The sequence below is a fragment of the Phalaenopsis equestris genome, unplaced genomic scaffold (genome assembly GCF_001263595.1).
Source record: "Phalaenopsis equestris unplaced genomic scaffold, ASM126359v1 Scaffold000413, whole genome shotgun sequence".
NCBI classification, from domain to species: Eukaryota; Viridiplantae; Streptophyta; class Magnoliopsida; order Asparagales; family Orchidaceae; genus Phalaenopsis; species Phalaenopsis equestris.
Genome location: NW_018164854.1, coordinates 654,427 through 672,554, shown reverse-complemented (window position 1 = coordinate 672,554; position 18,128 = coordinate 654,427). Strand labels below are relative to the sequence as shown.

Here is an 18,128-nt window from a genome sequence, read left to right as displayed (position 1 = left end):
CATTCCTTTTCTTTTCTTTGCCTTTTGGCTTCCTGAGGATAGTTAGTGGTTGTGTGAGTAAGGGTGAGAAGTTTTCTTTGGCTAACAAAAAAAAAGGGAGAGTGTTCTTGAGAGAGGAGTTCTTTAGAAGAAATTTGGCATCTGCTTTCTTCCTCTTTCACGGTTAGCATACGAATCGATCCCTTTTTGTTCGAAAGAAGTTTTACTTCCTCTCTGTCGTTCGAGGAATTTGTGGCTTGCAGAATTAAAAAAAAAACCGAGAAAGCTTTTGCGTGGCTTTTAGGAGAAATTTTTGTGGTGCTCTCTTCAATTTTATTTTAGTACTTTGCTTTAAGTCTACACTAAAGAGGTATTCTTCTCCTCTCCTCTATTTTACATTATTTCGATTGACATGAAATCTGGAAGCGTTTTATAAATTGGAAAAACATATTTGGGCTTATTTTTGTTCCTATTTGCTGCCCCTGTTGTTGAAGCATATGTTGGAATCTTCCTTATGCTGGAAATTATATTTGAGGGTCTATCTTAGCTTAATTTGTTGCCCTTCGTTGTTCGAACATATGCTGGAATCTTCATAATGCTGGAAATTATATTTGAGGGCTTATCTTAGCTTAATTTGTTGCCCTCCATTGTTGGAACATATGCTGAAATATTTCTTAATGCTGGAAATTATAATTGAGGTTTATCTTGCTTCCTTTATTGCCCCGGTTGTTGGAATACATGCTGAAGTCATTTCAAAAGTTGAAGTTTTTGGGCTGAATTAATTGGCTCGGTTTGGAGTTTTCTGCCTTCATTTTTGAGCTGAATTAATTGGCTCGGTTTGGAGTTTTCTGCCTTCGTTTTTTAGCTGAATTAACTGGATCGGTTCGGGATTTTCTACCATTGCTTTAAAGCTGGTTTATTTGGGCTGGTTTGGTGGCATTTTATCTCTCTTTTTGGCTTTACCCGTGAGCTTGTTTGGGTTTGTTTGGAGCTGGTTTAGTGACTTGTGAAATAAAAAAAAGTTAATATAATTTCATTTTGAAGAAAGTATGAGATTGATATAAATTTAATTCAATAGGGGTTTGAAAATGCGCAAAATTGACATTTGGAAAGGATATCCTCCTCGGGATTGATCCGATCATTTTCCTTTTAACGAATTTAAATGTTTTAGACCGATAAATTCATGAGTTTTATTGATTTAACTTGGTTTTAAAAAATGGATCGGTCTACTTTTTCGTTCTTTTTGTTTTCTTTTTTTAACGGTCAAGTTAAAAATGGGAATTTCCGATTTAATTATATTCAGAAATGGTTTATAATCTCAAGGGAAATATGAGGGAATGAGAAAATGAGAGAAAATTAAAATTGAAATTTGAATTTTTGGGATGATAAAATCTAAAGAAGAGATATAGTAACGAACAATCCACCTTTTCTTTTACATAAGGAAAACTGAATTGCATATTAGAAGACTAGTTGGAATCGAAAGAAATGAGAATTTAGATAACGATTGAGAGATTAGTGGACTTACACTTAGATCCCTTAAGCTTTGAATCAATTTAAAATTCAATTCCTTTAACTAGGATTGAAGCACAACTCACAATTCTTTTGCCAAAACTATGACTTTACCCCTAGGTTTTAGGAGCCTGATAGCGAGCTAAGCTGGATCTATAGATGTTTGAGGGTTAGTGGAAAGACACTTAATTGAGATTAGGCACTTTAGGACACTTCAAGTTTAAACTAAAGTGCAGACATCCTAGATCTTAGGAGCACAACTTAAGAGATAGTTTATCATCCTAATTTTCAAATGACCCTAAGAAATCCAAACATCTAACCTCAGATTAGGAGATAAGTAGAACACTAGGCACGAGGGTGCACTAGATTGTGACTCATGACTGATTTAATTAAATCAAATAATGAAATTCTTACTTTAACTTGACCAAAACTGAAACCCAATGCTCCGGGATTTGTGTTTGTCTTACACTCAAATCCTCCTGGCAATTGGGGACATTCTAATATCACATAAAAATTTCCTATTCTTGGTCCTTTATATGTGATGTTGTATTTTATTTTATTTGTTTGTCTTTTTCCTATGATTTACCTGTTTCTGTTAAGTTTTTTTCAGGTCATATTTTCCTCTTTTACACAGCGCATAATAGCTAAATTTAAAGGAGCAATGAGCCTCTCAAGTGTACAGGTTTAATTTATATTACAACATTTTATTTTAAAGCATGTTATATTGTTTTCAGTCTGTTATACTGCTTCCCCAGCATGTTATACTACTCTTTATAGCATGTCATGCTCTTCTTTCAGCATGTTATATTGTCTTTTCTCTTTACTGTACGGTGCATTGTTACTTTTCTTTCACACTGCATGCTTAGTTACTTTGATACACTATGTCTTAGTTTAGAATAATCTAGTGGCTAAGTGCATTTTTCAAAACTAAAACTAAACCAAGAGGTGCTACTACGAAGAGCCTGGAGCAAACATTGTGGGCAGCACGACGAGGAACAATTTCCAGGTGGATCTGCAGCAGCAAAAACATATTTACATCACCTATCACCTTCTTTAGTTTAAATAACAACCCATAAGATCACTCTTTAGGCTTTTTGTACAACTCTGTTGTACAATTATAAGTCCTAAAGTTTTAGGATTCCGAAGTTACCGTGTGGTACGGTATAAATCCTCCTGTCTTTTTAGGCTATTTGCACAGTCCGATATTGTGCAAACATAAGTCCTAAGAAAAAAGACATAAAGCCAAACAGTAGGATAGTTGGGAGTTCACCGTGGTTTTCCCCAGATCTGTGATATCCCCTACTTTTCTTTTCTTTGGATTTCTTAAATAATTGTTCCTATTTTGAGTCATTCCCATTTGATTTTTTCATGTCCAATCGTGAAAACTTAAACTTTGAAATCATAAAGGCAAAACCACCTGATTTTAATTGAGAGTTTTCTTAAGTGATTTCGATCATTTAAGATGTAATTAATTATAGGGGTTTGCGCGATAGGGACCCTGGAACCCAGATAAAATAAACTCTATCTAATTTTTATATTAGATAGGGGAACTTGTTGGTCTTTTTATAAAATATTTCGCAGACCAAAACGGATGTCACAAATTCTTTAGTCTATGTGATTGAATTCCTGTTACAAGTGATATATTTATTTCTTCGGGATAAGTGTATTATTTGTAGTATTGTATTCAATTATCTAAACTATTTAAATGTGAAACTCATTTGGTCTCACCTATTTTAAAATTAAAATGTTATATTTAAAAAAAATCAAAAAAGTTATATTTATATTTAAATTATTTTCAAAATCACAAAAAATCATTCTTTTTCAAACCAACGAAGGTTAAAAAATAAAACGGCCGACACCCAACAGCAAAGATTGTCTTTGCAGCGGCTTATTGCAATGGTTTGTTCTGAAAAGAAAAAAAAAATGAGAGAGAGAGAGAGAACGCTTTTCCAACTGAATTCAATATTTTTTTGTGTGGTTTGTTTTTATCATAAGTTTATTCTGTTGTTTTTCACCTTTCTCATTGAAGATTGAATCAGAAAGAATTTTTCACCAACGAGTGCTTCGAATTCTTGAGCAATTGGGAGGTGATTTACCTTATATATATATATATATATATATATATATATATATATGTATGTATATATATATATATGTATGTATGTATGTATATATGTTTGTATGTATGTGATTCCTTGAGGACTGCTTTTTCTGTAGACTTAATGTAATATTGTTATTATAACAGATGGTGTGGAGCTGGCGGCTTATTTAACACGAATTACATGAATGAATACTTCATAGCAGAAGTAATTATATTTAGACTTCTGACTGCAATTCCTTCTTACAAATTTGTCCTGTAAGATAAATTCTTATGCATTTTATATAAACTTTTTCAATGTGCAAGTTATGCATTCACATATGACTGAAACAGATGTTGAATTAAGTTTGTCAGTGGGTGACTATGTGATTGTACGGAAGGTATTCATTCTTCATGGATTTCATGTATGTGCCATTTTTATCTTGATTTATCTGCAAATTTTTTAATTCTCTCTCCAGTAAAGTTATGTTGTTATTCTTTTTTTGCCTTTATATACCAGTCAAATAAAGGTAGTGTTCAAGCCTAAGCCTAGTACTTTCAATCCATCATATTATGAATGTATTGGATAATCTGGCTTGGTTAAAATGTGAATCAGGTATTCTTACGGATTACATTTATCATTGAATCGGATCCATTCAAAACCAAACTCGTTTATTGGCATAGTATTTTACAACAACGACTTGTAATCATATAGCAAGAAATTTTTATACTATATGTTATTTGTGTTGGGACGGAAAAATCGAATTCGATCGATTCACAACCAAATAACCCTGGACTGATTTGTAGCTTGTAGTTGCCTTGCTATGGTACTCCAAATTTTTGAACAAGTATCTAAGTGTAAAACGTAGGGTAGAATTGTGAATGTGATTGTAGAAAATAGTGCAACTGCTAAGTTTTGTATGACAAACGTCCATGTAGTATAAGCTGGAGTGGATATCTGAATTCTAGAAGCACCTGCACTTGTTCTTTGTACTTCCGGTATGGAGCCATCAGAAAATCCTTCAAATCTGTTAACCTTAATTGTTTGAGGATATGAGAACGCCATAATGGATAGTTCTGTGGTGACTGGAGTGTAAATTATTGTTTTGATGTTGGAGATGAAAAATTTGTGAGAGGGAGGGATTGGGGATTCTTCGATATTGAGTGAAGCAAGTCCTCCATTCAGGTTGGATGTTTCAAACTCATCCATGAAGACCATGAGGGCAAAGAATAAAATGTTGAAGCAAGAATGTTGTTAAGCAGAAGCTCTGATACCTTGAAAAGTGGGAAAGCAGACAAAAATGAAAACAAGCATATCTACAGAATGTGGAATTTGAACTCATTCTTGTCCTTCTACATTGCTAGTATAGGGTATTATGTAGGACTGGTAAGATGGATCTAGGAGCAAGTGGTTATGCTTTTTAATCAATGATTGGGATATATATAAGGTAGTTATGGTCTAATGTTTGTGATTGCTTAGCTAGTTTAGTTGTGTGCAGCAATAGCCCGTTCTCTGGACCACAAGTGCTCGCTCTATGAACCGCCACGTGGATCCTCTGTCAAATACATGGAAACTTTGAGCAGGATGATTCCTCAAACCTAATATCAAAAATAGCATTCGAGCAATTTTTCTCTCTTATATAGCTCTCTTTTAATATGACACTAAATAGGACGCAATGGAGAAAATTGATTCATGTAGCCGACCCCATGTAGTGGGATTAAGGCTTTGTTGTTGTTGTTGTCGTTGTATAGCTCTCTCTTAATGCTAGCATATGTTCTTATTATTATTTTTTTCGGAATATTTACATACATATCACTCAATTCTTGTGTATTTACTTACATTTTAAGATATTAATTAGCTGTACTTTTATTTCTGTTATAGTTTGTTACTGTCTTTATCATAGTGGATAGCCATGAATCTTATAACACTTTTCAACAAAGTGTCCATGAAAATTGTAGTGAGTGCAAAATGGTCTGTCTTTCTTTTGACATTTGTTGTTACCATTGATCTGATTTTTATAATGGATGCGCTTAGGGACAGCAGTGCGTTATGTAAACGTTGTATTCTGATTTTCAGAATCAGCTCCCTCTGATGTAATACTTTTTTGACGTTCTTCGTTAGAAACGAGTATGGGTGCAAGGGGATCTAAAAGAAGAATTTGGCCTCTTGCTTAATTGAAAGATTCATTTTAACCCCATTAGAAATGTTATTAGATATTCAACCTGGAAGTAATTGTCAAATCCTTGATAGCTCTAGAAGAACACTTTCCGCACGAGCAAGGTGGTCAAAAATTAGATAATTCTTCCCACAATGCTTTCAATTTGGTGAAATAGACATTCATGGACTGTTGATTTTCGATATGGTTGAGTAATTCACGCACAATTGACAAATAAACTTCAACTCAATTTTATTCACGGTTGTATCCCCCATTTTGGTGGTAGTATTTTTGAAGAGTATGATGGTGTTATCGAAAGTTGTATCCCGCATTTTGATGGTGTTATTTAGGGCGATATCCCGCGGTTTGAAGGTGTTATTGAAGGTTGTATCATGAGTTCTTGTAGTGGTATTCACGGGTTTACTCCATTCCTCTCATTCATGTCGTCACGCCACGTTTTGGAGGTCATATTCAAGGTTGTTTACTATATATTGGTGGTGTTTTCCTTGCTATGACTGAAGCCCTATACTGTTGGACACATAACTGTAGGGTCTACTTTCTTCTTTATTGTTTTCAAAATTTTCTTCATAAGATTTCTGACTATTATTTTCCTTATTAGGTATACATGTACCGTTTTCTGGGGGGTTTTATGTTGTTCCAGAACACCAGATAGAGGATTCTTAAATCCTGTTTTTTTGGACTCCACCTTTGACATTAAATAATATTGCCTACAGGCTTTTATAAAAAAATGCAAGCACACACCCCCCCGTCCATCTCGCACGCACGCATGTCGTCCGGCCGCCTGCCTGTCATTTGACCTATGCATGAAAAAATGTATTTCACTTCTTAAAAGCTAAAATGGTGGTATTTTTATGAGATATGAAGTGTTTGAGTGGTAAAAAATGTAAAGGTAAAGTGTAGGCCTTCGATATGTAAATACATAAACATTGGGTGGCACATATTAATGTAAATTGCCCCTTTTTTATGTAAAAATTTCAGTTGCATCCCATATAATTCATCTAATTACTTAAATTTCTTTTGTGCTGCTTTCTATTATTCTCTTTTTTCTCAAATTCTCACTAGATTTAAATTAATCAGACAAACCCTAATAGAAAACATGAATTACAGTTTCCTACTCTTATAGGGTCAGTTTAATTTAAAAAAAATAAGTTAATTAAATGCAAATCAAAATGAGAGAAATATTTTCTTGAGATATTATTTTGGAGTCACATATTTCCTTCTCACTATAAAAAATAAAAATAAATGTGACCCATATTATTTCAAATTCTCAACCACATGAATGGATAAAACTTAACAAAGTCAATCCCTTGTCATTTCTTTACATTCAAACTAAGAAAGAACACGCCAAATTCTTACCTCTTTGCATTCTTTCAATGTTTGCAATTCCAATAAACCCTATTCTAATAAATAAATATAATAATATCATTAATTAAATTTAATTCATGATTATTTTTTTTTTCCAAAAAGATTTTTTCAATCCAGAAGATATTAAAAAAAAATAAAAAAAAAAGACAACAATCAAAATGATTATAAACACAAAATGTCACATTATAAGTCATAAATAGTCTAAATTAATGGCATTATAATTTTAATTTACACTCCGGTCCATAAATTTCACATTATAATTTTAATTTACAGTGCTGGCATCCTTCAAGCGGACAGTGAGAAATAAATGAGAAAAAGCTGAAGTGGTTGAGACCAAATGTCACCCACAGTGAGAAATAAATGAGAAAAAGCTGAAGTGGTTCAGACCAAATGTCACCCGATGAATAAATAAATAAATAAATAAATAAAATCAGTACCTCAAGAAATATTTTAAACATTCTATTAAATTTTAATGGATATATATATATATATATATATATATATTAATGGAGAAGCACATGATATTTTATCTGTTTTGAAGGCCTTGTTTTTTTCTTATTAATATATTTGTGATATAACGTGTAAGAAGTAATGAATATTTTAATTAGTTTCTGATGATCTGTTCTTTACCCAGTGTTAATGTTTATTTTAATTAAGTATTTGTTAGGTTGGAGTTGGTTTGTGGCAGTAAAGATGGTCTCAAACCATAGTAGAAATTATAAATCATGTAAAAAATAAAAAAAAATAGTTAAGTTTATTTTGATCAAATTTTAATTATAATTAGATTCAAAATAAAATCAACAAAAACCCTGTAGAAATTATAAATCATGTAAAAAATAAAAAAAAAAATACTTAAGTTTATTTTGATCAAATTTTAATTATAATTATATTCAAAATAAAATCAACAAAAAAAAAATCCCAAAAGAAAGTGGTAAGTAAAAGTTAAGCCCACTAATGGGTAGCCAAGTAACATGTGGGTTGAATGGGCTAGATCATTGTTGATATAATATTTATTTAATGGAAGAAATTAATTGGGAGGGCTCCACATCAATATATAATCACATTTTTGTAAGTTTGATGTGGCATCTTGTTTTTATCACTATTCCTTACAATGTTATTTCACTAGGCTTCACTAAAATATGGGACATTTACATACATATCCCCCAATTCTTATGTATTTATACAATAACATTAAATTTATTTCATTCAAATCTTTTGTATCACATCAAAATATCATTATTTTAATTTCTAAAAATTGACATATCTCGCACCTAAACTTTCATATTTACATGTATGAAAGTTTAGGTATGAGATATGTAAATACTTTAAATTTTGTGCCTCCGCCGAAATAAGTAAATAATCGAGAAAGTTAACATATTTAACATTTAGTGAATTTAAATTAACAATAATGAAACTTGAATACATATAGTAATACCATAATTTTACATGATTTCAAAACATGTAACTCGCATATCATTTACTTAATCTTTTCTATAAAACAAGATAAATTATTATACATATTTCAAACATTATAAAACTATAATCTTTATCCTCAATCTCCCCCATGAAAAAATATGGCAAGCATTTATTTTGAAGCATTCGGACTTCATGTACACACATTATACATCTTTTTATACAATATATACATATTATTGTATGATATGTACAATAAATCCGCATGCACCAGTACATATTATTCTCCATCACCACCTTGCAATATATATATATATATATATATGTATTAGAAAAGAGCGAGTAAGAAATTTAAGCCCATTCCACATTCAAATTTTGAATTTCAAATTTCTAAACGACGCACGCACGCCTCCTAAATTTAAACGCACTAATTATTCCTAATAATTAAGATTAAATTCGTTCAGTTGCCAAATTAAATAATTTTTCGAATTCATACGCCAATTATTATTAAGATTTTTTTTTTCTTTCAAAAAAAAATAAAAAATGGGTTTTTATTTTGAAACAGAAAAATTTTTGGAACGTAATGATCGGAACGTTGGAGTGAAAGATTCGATTGACTCCAATTAGAACCTAAAACTGCAAATCCTTTTTTAGAGTCTATTATGATGTTGGAGTATACAAAAAAATGTAAAATGGAAAACAGAATGTGAGAGGACGATTATGTTCGCCAGGACCGGGTCTGACACAACCACAAGGACTCAGCAAGACTGAACCGGCGGCGCGGCGGCCGCGAAGAACGGCCCCTCCTTCTTCCGGCGCATCTCCAGCACTTTCCGGTGCTTGTTCGAGTGTATGTTGCTGATAAACGTCGGACTGCACGCCGGCCGGTACTCCGGCAACAGCCGACCGGATTTAAACCGGACCCCGCAAGCATTACACAGCGTTTTTGGGCCGTGCGGCCCGGCCCGCCACTGCGGCGTCTTCTGAGCACCGCAGTGCGTGCACTGCCTCTCGCTACAGACACCGCCGGGCATGGAGCTCTTAGGCTTTCTGCCCCGCTTCTTGTGATAGGACTCTTGAGATGCGTAGGAGCAGGAGCAGGAAGAAGAAGGAGAGGGTGAGGAAGTTGAAGAAACAGAGGAGTAGCAGGGCATGGTCCAAGAGATGCCGGTGCGGCGGTTGCGCTTGCTTCGCTTGGCCTTCACCGGAATAAGCGCCTCCTTTTTTACTCTCCAAGAAGCCGCCGGAGAAGGTTGCTCCATCGAGAAGCAGGGCCTGCAATTCTCCTTTATGGAAGCCATCGTCGGCTGATACTCCGAGTTGCAATCGTGAACGAAACGTGAAAGCCATTCGAGGTCTGCCGCGTCGTTCTCCTCCTGAAAAAAAATCAAATTTTTTTCAAAACTCCAACGAATAACTCGTGAATAAAAACCGGACCTTTTTCTAATGGAGCTTTGTTTACCGGGAGATTTATTCCCAAGCGATGAAGACTCTCCTTCTTCTCGAACGCAAAAAAGACAGCTTCTTTGGCTGAATCGTCGCCTTCTTCTTCTTCTTCCTTCTCAGGTTCCGGTAGGCCCCTGAGGTCGAGCAGGTCGTCTACTTGAAACTCGTCCCCCGGCGGCGCCGCCTCTTCTAGAGAGAACCACCTTTCATTAAGGCCATCCATTTCCCTTGGTTGAGCGAAACCAAAGCAGCCTGTCCGAGCGTCCCTCAACTCAAAGGCGGGATTTTTAAGAATTTTTTTTCAAAAAAGTTAAGCCTCAGTGGATTGTGGACGAAGAGTGGGAAGAGAAGGCCGGCCGGTTGGAAGCGATAAGGATGAGTGGGAGAGAGGCGAAGTAGAGAGAACGAGAAAGAGTGAAGGGGGGCAAATATGGGAAAGCGAGCCGCTTTTGGGGCATAAGTGGTGCAAGAAAACGGGGTGCATCAAATGCCTCTGTCCCCTTCCTTTCTTCCACTATTTCTTCTCTTTTTTTTAGTGCCATTTTTACGAAGATATTTTCCTTTTTATGGAGATTTTACATTTTTGTCCTTGTTTCCCAAAACAAAATATTACAATGCGAAAAAAAAAAAATCTTGGACAACATGACAAATGTGATGTGGCCCTCAGCAGCCTTATTATTGCTGAATAATTCAATGGAATGGTATTAATGTTAATGTAGTCATTTCTCTTTAATGATTGAACTTCTGCTCCTTTTTATGCCTGCTTAAACTAATACATTTTAATATTTTACATACATACGTCAGGTATTTATGTATTTATATATCTAACACTTAATATTTAATATTTACATTTGTAATAATTTGATATTCAGTACCTATACTATATATATATATATATATATATGAAAATGTGTATTTAGCTTTTTAAAAAGGTTTATGATAGTATTATTTTCTATGTGATGCCAAAAAATGAATGGTATGCAAATATGAAATTTTCAATGCTATGTATGTGAATATATAAAACTTGTGTGATATGTACGCAAATTCCGCAATACCTCATGCATCTTTATATTATATTTTATAAAAATGTATAATAGTTTTTAGGACAATGAGAATAATTATAAGAATCATGAGTCACAAATATATGATTGCTTATAGAAATAAAAAAACAATGATATTTACAAATCAAGCACTCAAGTATACTATGATCAAACAATTGAGAGCTCGACATCATCAATTTTGATATTTTAGTGAGAATTTGAAAAATAGGTGAAATAGGGTGCTCAGGGTGCTTGATTTGTAAATAGCAAAGTTTGGGGTTGTGCCTATGTAATTGCACCCATTAAAAAAAAATACAATGTTTTTATCATTTTCTATCTTTCACAAATACTATACTTTCTAATAATAATTAAAATATTTTGAATATAATAGATTAGTTGTGCTTATAATTATTTTATAATCCATGAGTTATAATAATTAAATCAAATTAAACTAAACAAACATTGTTTGGCAAGAATTAACCCTTCTAACCAAAGTTATCTCACTCTTATCCTTAAATCAATTTCAGCAGCTGTTCACCAAATTCCCAAAAATAATTTTAGCATGCCGAAATCTTCTTTTATAGTTGCTAATTTGTTCATAAGAAATTCTTTTTTTTTAATTATTAATTATATTTTACTTTTAATAAATAAATAATGATAACGATATCTCTTAAGTGATATGAATAAATAGAAAATATTTACTTATATAAATACATAAAAATTGTGTGGCAAATATGTAAATTCTCCTTGATTTTTTATACAACGCACCCTAAAGTCGCCACCACCTCCAATTCCTCTAATATAAAAAATTCGCTTGCAAAGGCCAGTTCCACGTGGGCTGCCGGCAAACCAAGCTGCTAAAATACTGCAAAATCCTGGAGGCCTTCAGCTTAATGGAAGAATTTGTTTGAAAGTCTGAGGGTAAAAGTGGAAATAAAAGAAATTAGACCCCGATGGGTTTTAGATAATTTTAATTATATTAAAATTATACTTTAAAAAATATAAGAATGATTTTGATATTTTTAAAACGATCTTATATAAATATTGGGATTATTTTATTTGTTTTCACACTTTACACGTTATTTTAAAGGTCTATGGGTCTGGACTGTATGGGGGCGGTCGGGTCGCTTTCCTCCAGGGCGGCCCAGCGACCACATCGTTTTGCCATCTGGCCTCATCCGGCCGAGTGGTTTCCAGGTGGGCCAAATTTTAATGAGAAATTAAATTTATTTGTTTTATTGTTATCAAGAGAGAAAGAAAATTAATATTTATTATTAATAATTTTAAATTATTGAGATATAATTTGTGGCAATTACATACGGCATATCATTCAGCTAATGATTTGAAGATTTTTTATTTTTAATGGGAGAATTATAGAATTACTTTTACAATGAATATATTTGCACAATGGGCCGGCCCAATAATGTTTTCCACTTTCAAATTGTTAGGTCAAAATTATTTCTGCTTTTTTGCCGGGGCCCACTTCTTCTGAGTGCTCTATTTATTGTGAACTCATGACCTACTTCACATTCATTTGAATTAATTTTGAAATGACTATAATACATTAAAATGAATGCTATAATTATTTTAAGGGGAATGAAGAAAGTTATTGTTGGATACTTTTATTCCATTAGATATTATTTATTCTAATAAAAATTTGAGGATATAATTTTATTCAATCATTAATACGATAAGATATTATGTTAAGATATTGTATGATTGAATGACAGTGTGGATCGCACCATATGTTTGTGCACAGGGCGTAGTGTGATCCACATCGTTGTCTGAATAACTGGACAATGGAGGTAATATTTTTTCCATTATTACGACTCATGCATCTCCCAGCCAATGAAAATCAACTCAATTTCTCATCCATCAAACAAAAAATATATAATTTTTTTTCATTTATTTTTTCTTGAAAAAAACAAATATCTTATAGGTAATTTCATTTCACTCCTCTTATCTATCTTTGTTTCCTCTTAGATTTAAAAAAAAAAATGTGTTTGTTTTGATTCCAATGAGGTCTAAATAGTACGATGAGGGAGGGTCCATCAACAAAAGAATATGATTTCCACTTATCTGACCAAGTGCAATCAACCGAGTCAAAGATAGTAAATTAAAAGCCGACTGTGCCGCGAAAGACGACCAATTGATCCTAGTTCAAACGTTCTATTAGAAACAAGATAAGGAGGCATCTGAGTCAATCACCGCTAAAATGCTAACGAGATTTATATGCCATTGAATAAACTTGCAACCATATTGTCTGAAAGCATGCAACTATAAATAAGCTTTCTCCTTGTGAAAAATTATTGTATGCTCTTGCTTTCAGATCTTATATTTCAATACTTAATCTTAATTTATTCCTTGTCTACTTGTTTTATCGTGATTTTATGACTTTGTTTTCATGATGCAAGCAGTTGTGTTCATCATATTTTAATATTGTTCGTTTGTGTGTAAGAGTGCCAAAAATTTTGAAGGATTTTCCAAAATATATGTTGGAAGTATGAATAGTGAAATACATGAAATAATACGTAAGCTTCTCTAAACACAATGATTGTAAGCTAACTATATACTCAAATATGGTAGTTGAATTGAGCCCACATGTCGAAGTGGCTGAACCGAGCCAACCAATTGAAGTGACCTAAATGGCTGAACCGATCATCCTCATCTTCCCTGAGAAGACAACATAGCCTACATGTTTGGGGGCAGCAATTCGAGAAAGCCATCATAATCAATAATGATGTCTGTCATTCACTTATTAAAGATGTTGCTCGACACTGTTGATCTGGTCCTTTCGTCCATACATCAATCATGGTTGTCGAACAGACAATATATGATATTAGTCAACAATACTTTAATGTGTATTTCATGAACTATCCATCAATGTATGAGACAAAGTCAAAAATCCATAAACAAATATATTATTTTTATTATTCTATAATCTTTCACTCTCGTGTATAAGAAAGGGAAAGAAAATAGGAAAGAGGTCTTGGCAGAACCTCTCTTTTTCTCGAAAGAGAATCCTAATCTTGAGCCCTGAATTTATCTTTTCCTCTCCCTCTCTAAAATCCTGTCACTAGATGAACATTCAAAAAGCCACCTCCTTCATATTTATTATTGGAGATTGATAATTAACATATTTCATAAGATCCTTTCAAAAGAAGGTCATCCATCTATCTCTTGTTGGCATTCTCTCTGCGATACAAGGCCTTTTACCATATTTTATGTACTCACAAACAATACACGAGTACAGGACCATTCTGCGATACAAGGCCTTTTACCATATTTTATGTACAGGACCATACTACACGAGTACAGGACCATACGTCTTAAAAGGATTCAACACAACATTCAATAACCACTTTCTTAAGTGTAAGTGCCAATTTTACATTTTTAGGTTGAGAACAATGAGCCATATTGAAGGAAATCATAGGATAAGGAATCTTGATCGTCATAATACTCTCAGGCGCATTTGCTAAAGTTCACGTGACAAAGAAGAAAACTCAAAACTTTTCTAGACCTCAACCAAAAGTGAGGTCAACAAAGCTCGAATATTAGAAATTCCTCATAATACTCCAATTATCTATTTGCCTATTTGCTTTGAGAATACATATGTAAGTATACATATGCTTAATTAATATTATACTTTGATAAGTTTCTTAAATTATATTTTCAAATTATTTTGGTCTTAGAAACTGTTTTACAAATATCAGATTAAGAAATATTATTTTGTTGGATTGGAAATTTAAAAAAACATTATACTTTGATTAATTAGAAATTAAATCACACCATGGAATATGGTCACACTAATTTAAAAAATTTGGAACATAAATCAAACATAAGCACAACAAAATAATTCGAGAAAAAACACAACAAAATTTAAGTGAAAAAACGCGATAAAGTGAAAAAATTACGGAGCCACATCACCGTATATTTTCACCATGAAGAAACAAAATTGTACAAAGACTCACATTCAGATCAACTCTCTACAAGCAAGATAACTTACAGACTTTACTTCAAACCTTCATCTTTATCTCACAAAAGAAAGTCCTCGTTCCAAAATTCGCTCTCATGATAATATATTTTCATGAGAAAACCAGTCGAGAAATACCACTCACAAGAGTACTAACTTTATTGCTCGAATAGAAGACTTAAGACCAAAAGGAGAGAGAAAACTGCACCTGGCACGTCCACCCTACTTCTGGGCAAGGGAGCAATGCGCTCTCTGGAATCGAGCGCAAAGGCTCTCGAAATGCTGTGTAGGGGCTCTATAGACGTTCTACGGGCACTCCCTATACGGGCATAACTGCGTCAAATCCTCCATTTACTTGCATGGGGGCTCCATCCAAGTGTTGGTGCGCCGTGCCACAAACACCTCTTGTTGCTTAACATGTTGACTGCTTCCTTGCGGCTATAGGTGCTCTTCCAGGATCCAAACCTCAACATCGTGGTCTCTTAAACTTTTATAAGATAAGTTTTGACCCATAATTTTCTTATAAATTTGAATTATAAATCATGTTTATCATATTGCAAAGCTTCTATTTTATGACCTTTTTATCAATATTTATGAGCTATATAGGCATGAAAATAATGAATTACTTTCTAACAAGAACTCTTCATAAAATTAACATATAGTGGTACAAGTATAACTTTTAGACTCATTGACATTTATTATTCAAACTGTTTTCACTGGAACATTTTAGACATGGAGTATTATTTTCACACTCATTAGAGCCCAATTTTTTAAAATATAATTTGCACTTAAAATTAAATAATATTTTTAATTACAAAAAAAATGTTACTCTATTTTTATGTATAAATGCTAATGGTTATCCAAAAACATCTCTATGCTTTTTGTTCATTTCAAATTATGATTAAAGATAAAAATAAAGTGCGAAAAAAAGAAAGACAAAGAGAGAGGGAAAATATAAAGAGAGTTATTATGTTAAGATGCCTTAGGTTCATCTTCATAAGCCATGCTAATTAAAAAAAATATTACTCATTTAAAAAATGATTTTCATTTTCTATTTTTATTTTCATAGTTTTAATCATGTGCGATTTCTCATAATTCAATTTGCCTAAAACTTATTAAAAATAAGATGCACTAGTGTGATTTCAGCGGATGGTAGCTGATGAATCACAGCATCTGCTGAACGCACGACATTATATGATCCACACCGTCATTTGCACGCCCAGAAGAATACAATATTTTCTCTAAAAAAGACGGTCCTTGTCTCTGTCCCCCTCATTCTAGGCCTCTTATTTTTTTTAAAATAAAATTTGCATTATTTTGACAGAATTTATTGTTATTTGCGAAACTTTGAATTTTTTAAAATGTGTTTCTGAAAAAAAAAATCATAAATAACTCATAAAATAAAGAATTGTATTTTTTTAAAATGAAAAGTAACAAAAGAAAGAAAAAGTTGCTTCAAGGTGCCCCTAAATTCAGAATTTAAGCGAAAGAGACCAGCAATGGGATTCAAGGGTTGTTTGGCTATAAGTATGATTTAATTTAAATAGGATATAGTAAATTCTATAAAATTGAAATCTTGATGTGTAAAAATTGTTTCAAGTGACAAATGTTAAATAAGATTAAGGGTCTATTTGGCGTAGCTGTGAATTATTTATAATCTGCTGATAAGCAGATTATTCTGATAATATGATAATCTGCAGATTATCAAAATAATCTGGCTTGCTGTTTGAGGCAGCTTGTTCAGAGTAGCCTATTGGTGGTTAAATGACATTTCTGCCCCTGTCAAATGAAACTGTTTGGGGCAGCTTATTCAGAATAACTTATTGGTAGAAAAGAAACATATAGTGCAGACACATACGATAATAAAAATATATTAATAAAAACATATTAATAAAAACATATTAATAATAGTTTTTTGCTAAAAATGAACCAACATTCACATAATTAACCAACAGCAGTGTCGCTACAATAAAAAAAAAAAAAAAAAAAAAAACAATTGACACAAAGGATATATGTGGTTCGGTCAAAGACCTACATCCAAAGTAAGGTTATCCATATGAAATGCATTGAAAGCAGTTTTGAGCCGTATGTTCATATTCATCTCCAACATGAAATTTACGAATGAACAAATTAATGAACAGATAAATGCCACCAACTGTAAACACATTGCGAGCTATATATGCATCATATTATCATAGGTTTACAAAACTGTTGTGATCAAACTTCACATAACATCTCCTAAATAAATTGTCTACTATGAATGAAGCACATGATACACAACTTTTGGAATGAAGCACACAGATAGAAAATGATCAAAGCCTCTGATAGCTTTGTTTTGAAATGCAAATAATAAAGTCATTTCCCCAACTGTAAAGATCAAAGCCACGATTTGATGGAACTAGCAACCAAGAATGCCAGAAAATTAGCCACATCAAACTAGCTAATTGCAATGAAACAGGGAGAACCAAGACTTGACATATAGAACAATAGGGATAACCAATTTCAGAACAACAGGGAGAACCAATTTTCAGAATAACTCCAATTTTCAGAACAATTGTAAACCAAAATCCCAAAGGAGTGCGGCATATAGAAGATCTATTTCCAGAGCACTATAATATGTGATCCATTTCCAAAGCAAGATCTAAAAATCCCTAAATGTAAGAGCTAAAAATCCCAAAAAAACAAAACGTGAGGGCATAAAAACCAGAGAAGATCTATGGAGAACATTTCTAGAGCATATAGAAGAATAGAAGCTTTGTAGTGCCTTGTAGGCCTAAAAAGAAACCACAGGAATACCAAATACAACATTCGAGCCGCATAAACGAACCAGAGAAGATCAAAGGGGATGTGGGGAAGAAGTACAAACAGAAGTTTATGCACGAGAAGATCAGTAAAGGAGATCGCGGGGAAGAGCACGAGAGATTCACAGGGATACAGAAGGGAAATAAGCTCTAGCCAACGCCGAACGAAACCCCTCCCCCGCGTTCGATGAAACGAATAATATCACATCCGAGATTACAGACGATTTGAAAACGCAGCCCTAAACGCCGAAACAAATGCTGAAAACGCCGCCGCAGCAAAATAAGCTGCCCCAAACGGGCCTTAAATCTTATGAAAAAAATTGATTGCTTACTTTAGGATTTAAATAT

At 33.1% G+C, this 18,128-nt stretch overlaps 1 protein-coding gene and 1 long non-coding RNA gene across 2 annotated transcripts; one reads left to right on the top strand and one right to left on the bottom strand.

The window, feature by feature from the left end:
- Positions 1–2,036: 2,036 nt before the first annotated feature.
- LOC110027048 lies at positions 2,037–6,723 on the top strand. Its single transcript, XR_002294295.1, has 3 exons — positions 2,037–2,170; positions 3,734–3,990; positions 6,341–6,723. It is a non-coding gene; the product is annotated as an uncharacterized LOC110027048 (long non-coding RNA).
- A 2,428-nt stretch (positions 6,724–9,151) lies between these two features.
- On the bottom strand, positions 9,152–10,505 carry LOC110027045 (GATA transcription factor 7-like). Its single transcript, XM_020728313.1, has 2 exons — positions 9,983–10,505; positions 9,152–9,896 (listed from the first exon to the last, which is right to left on the bottom strand). Exons 1-2 carry the CDS (start codon positions 10,187–10,189, stop codon positions 9,279–9,281), a joined length of 825 nt encoding a protein of 274 aa, XP_020583972.1. The 5' UTR covers positions 10,190–10,505; the 3' UTR covers positions 9,152–9,278.
- Positions 10,506–18,128: the final 7,623 nt, after the last annotated feature.

Coding starts and splice junctions, on each gene's coding strand:
- LOC110027045 (XM_020728313.1), bottom strand. CDS start 10,189: ATGGATGGCCTTAATGAAAGGTGGTTCTCTCTAGAAGAGGCGGCGCCG. Junction 9,897..9,982: donor GCTTGGGAATAAATCTCCCG/GTAAACAAAGCT, acceptor ATTTTTTTTCAG/GAGGAGAACGACGCGGCAGA.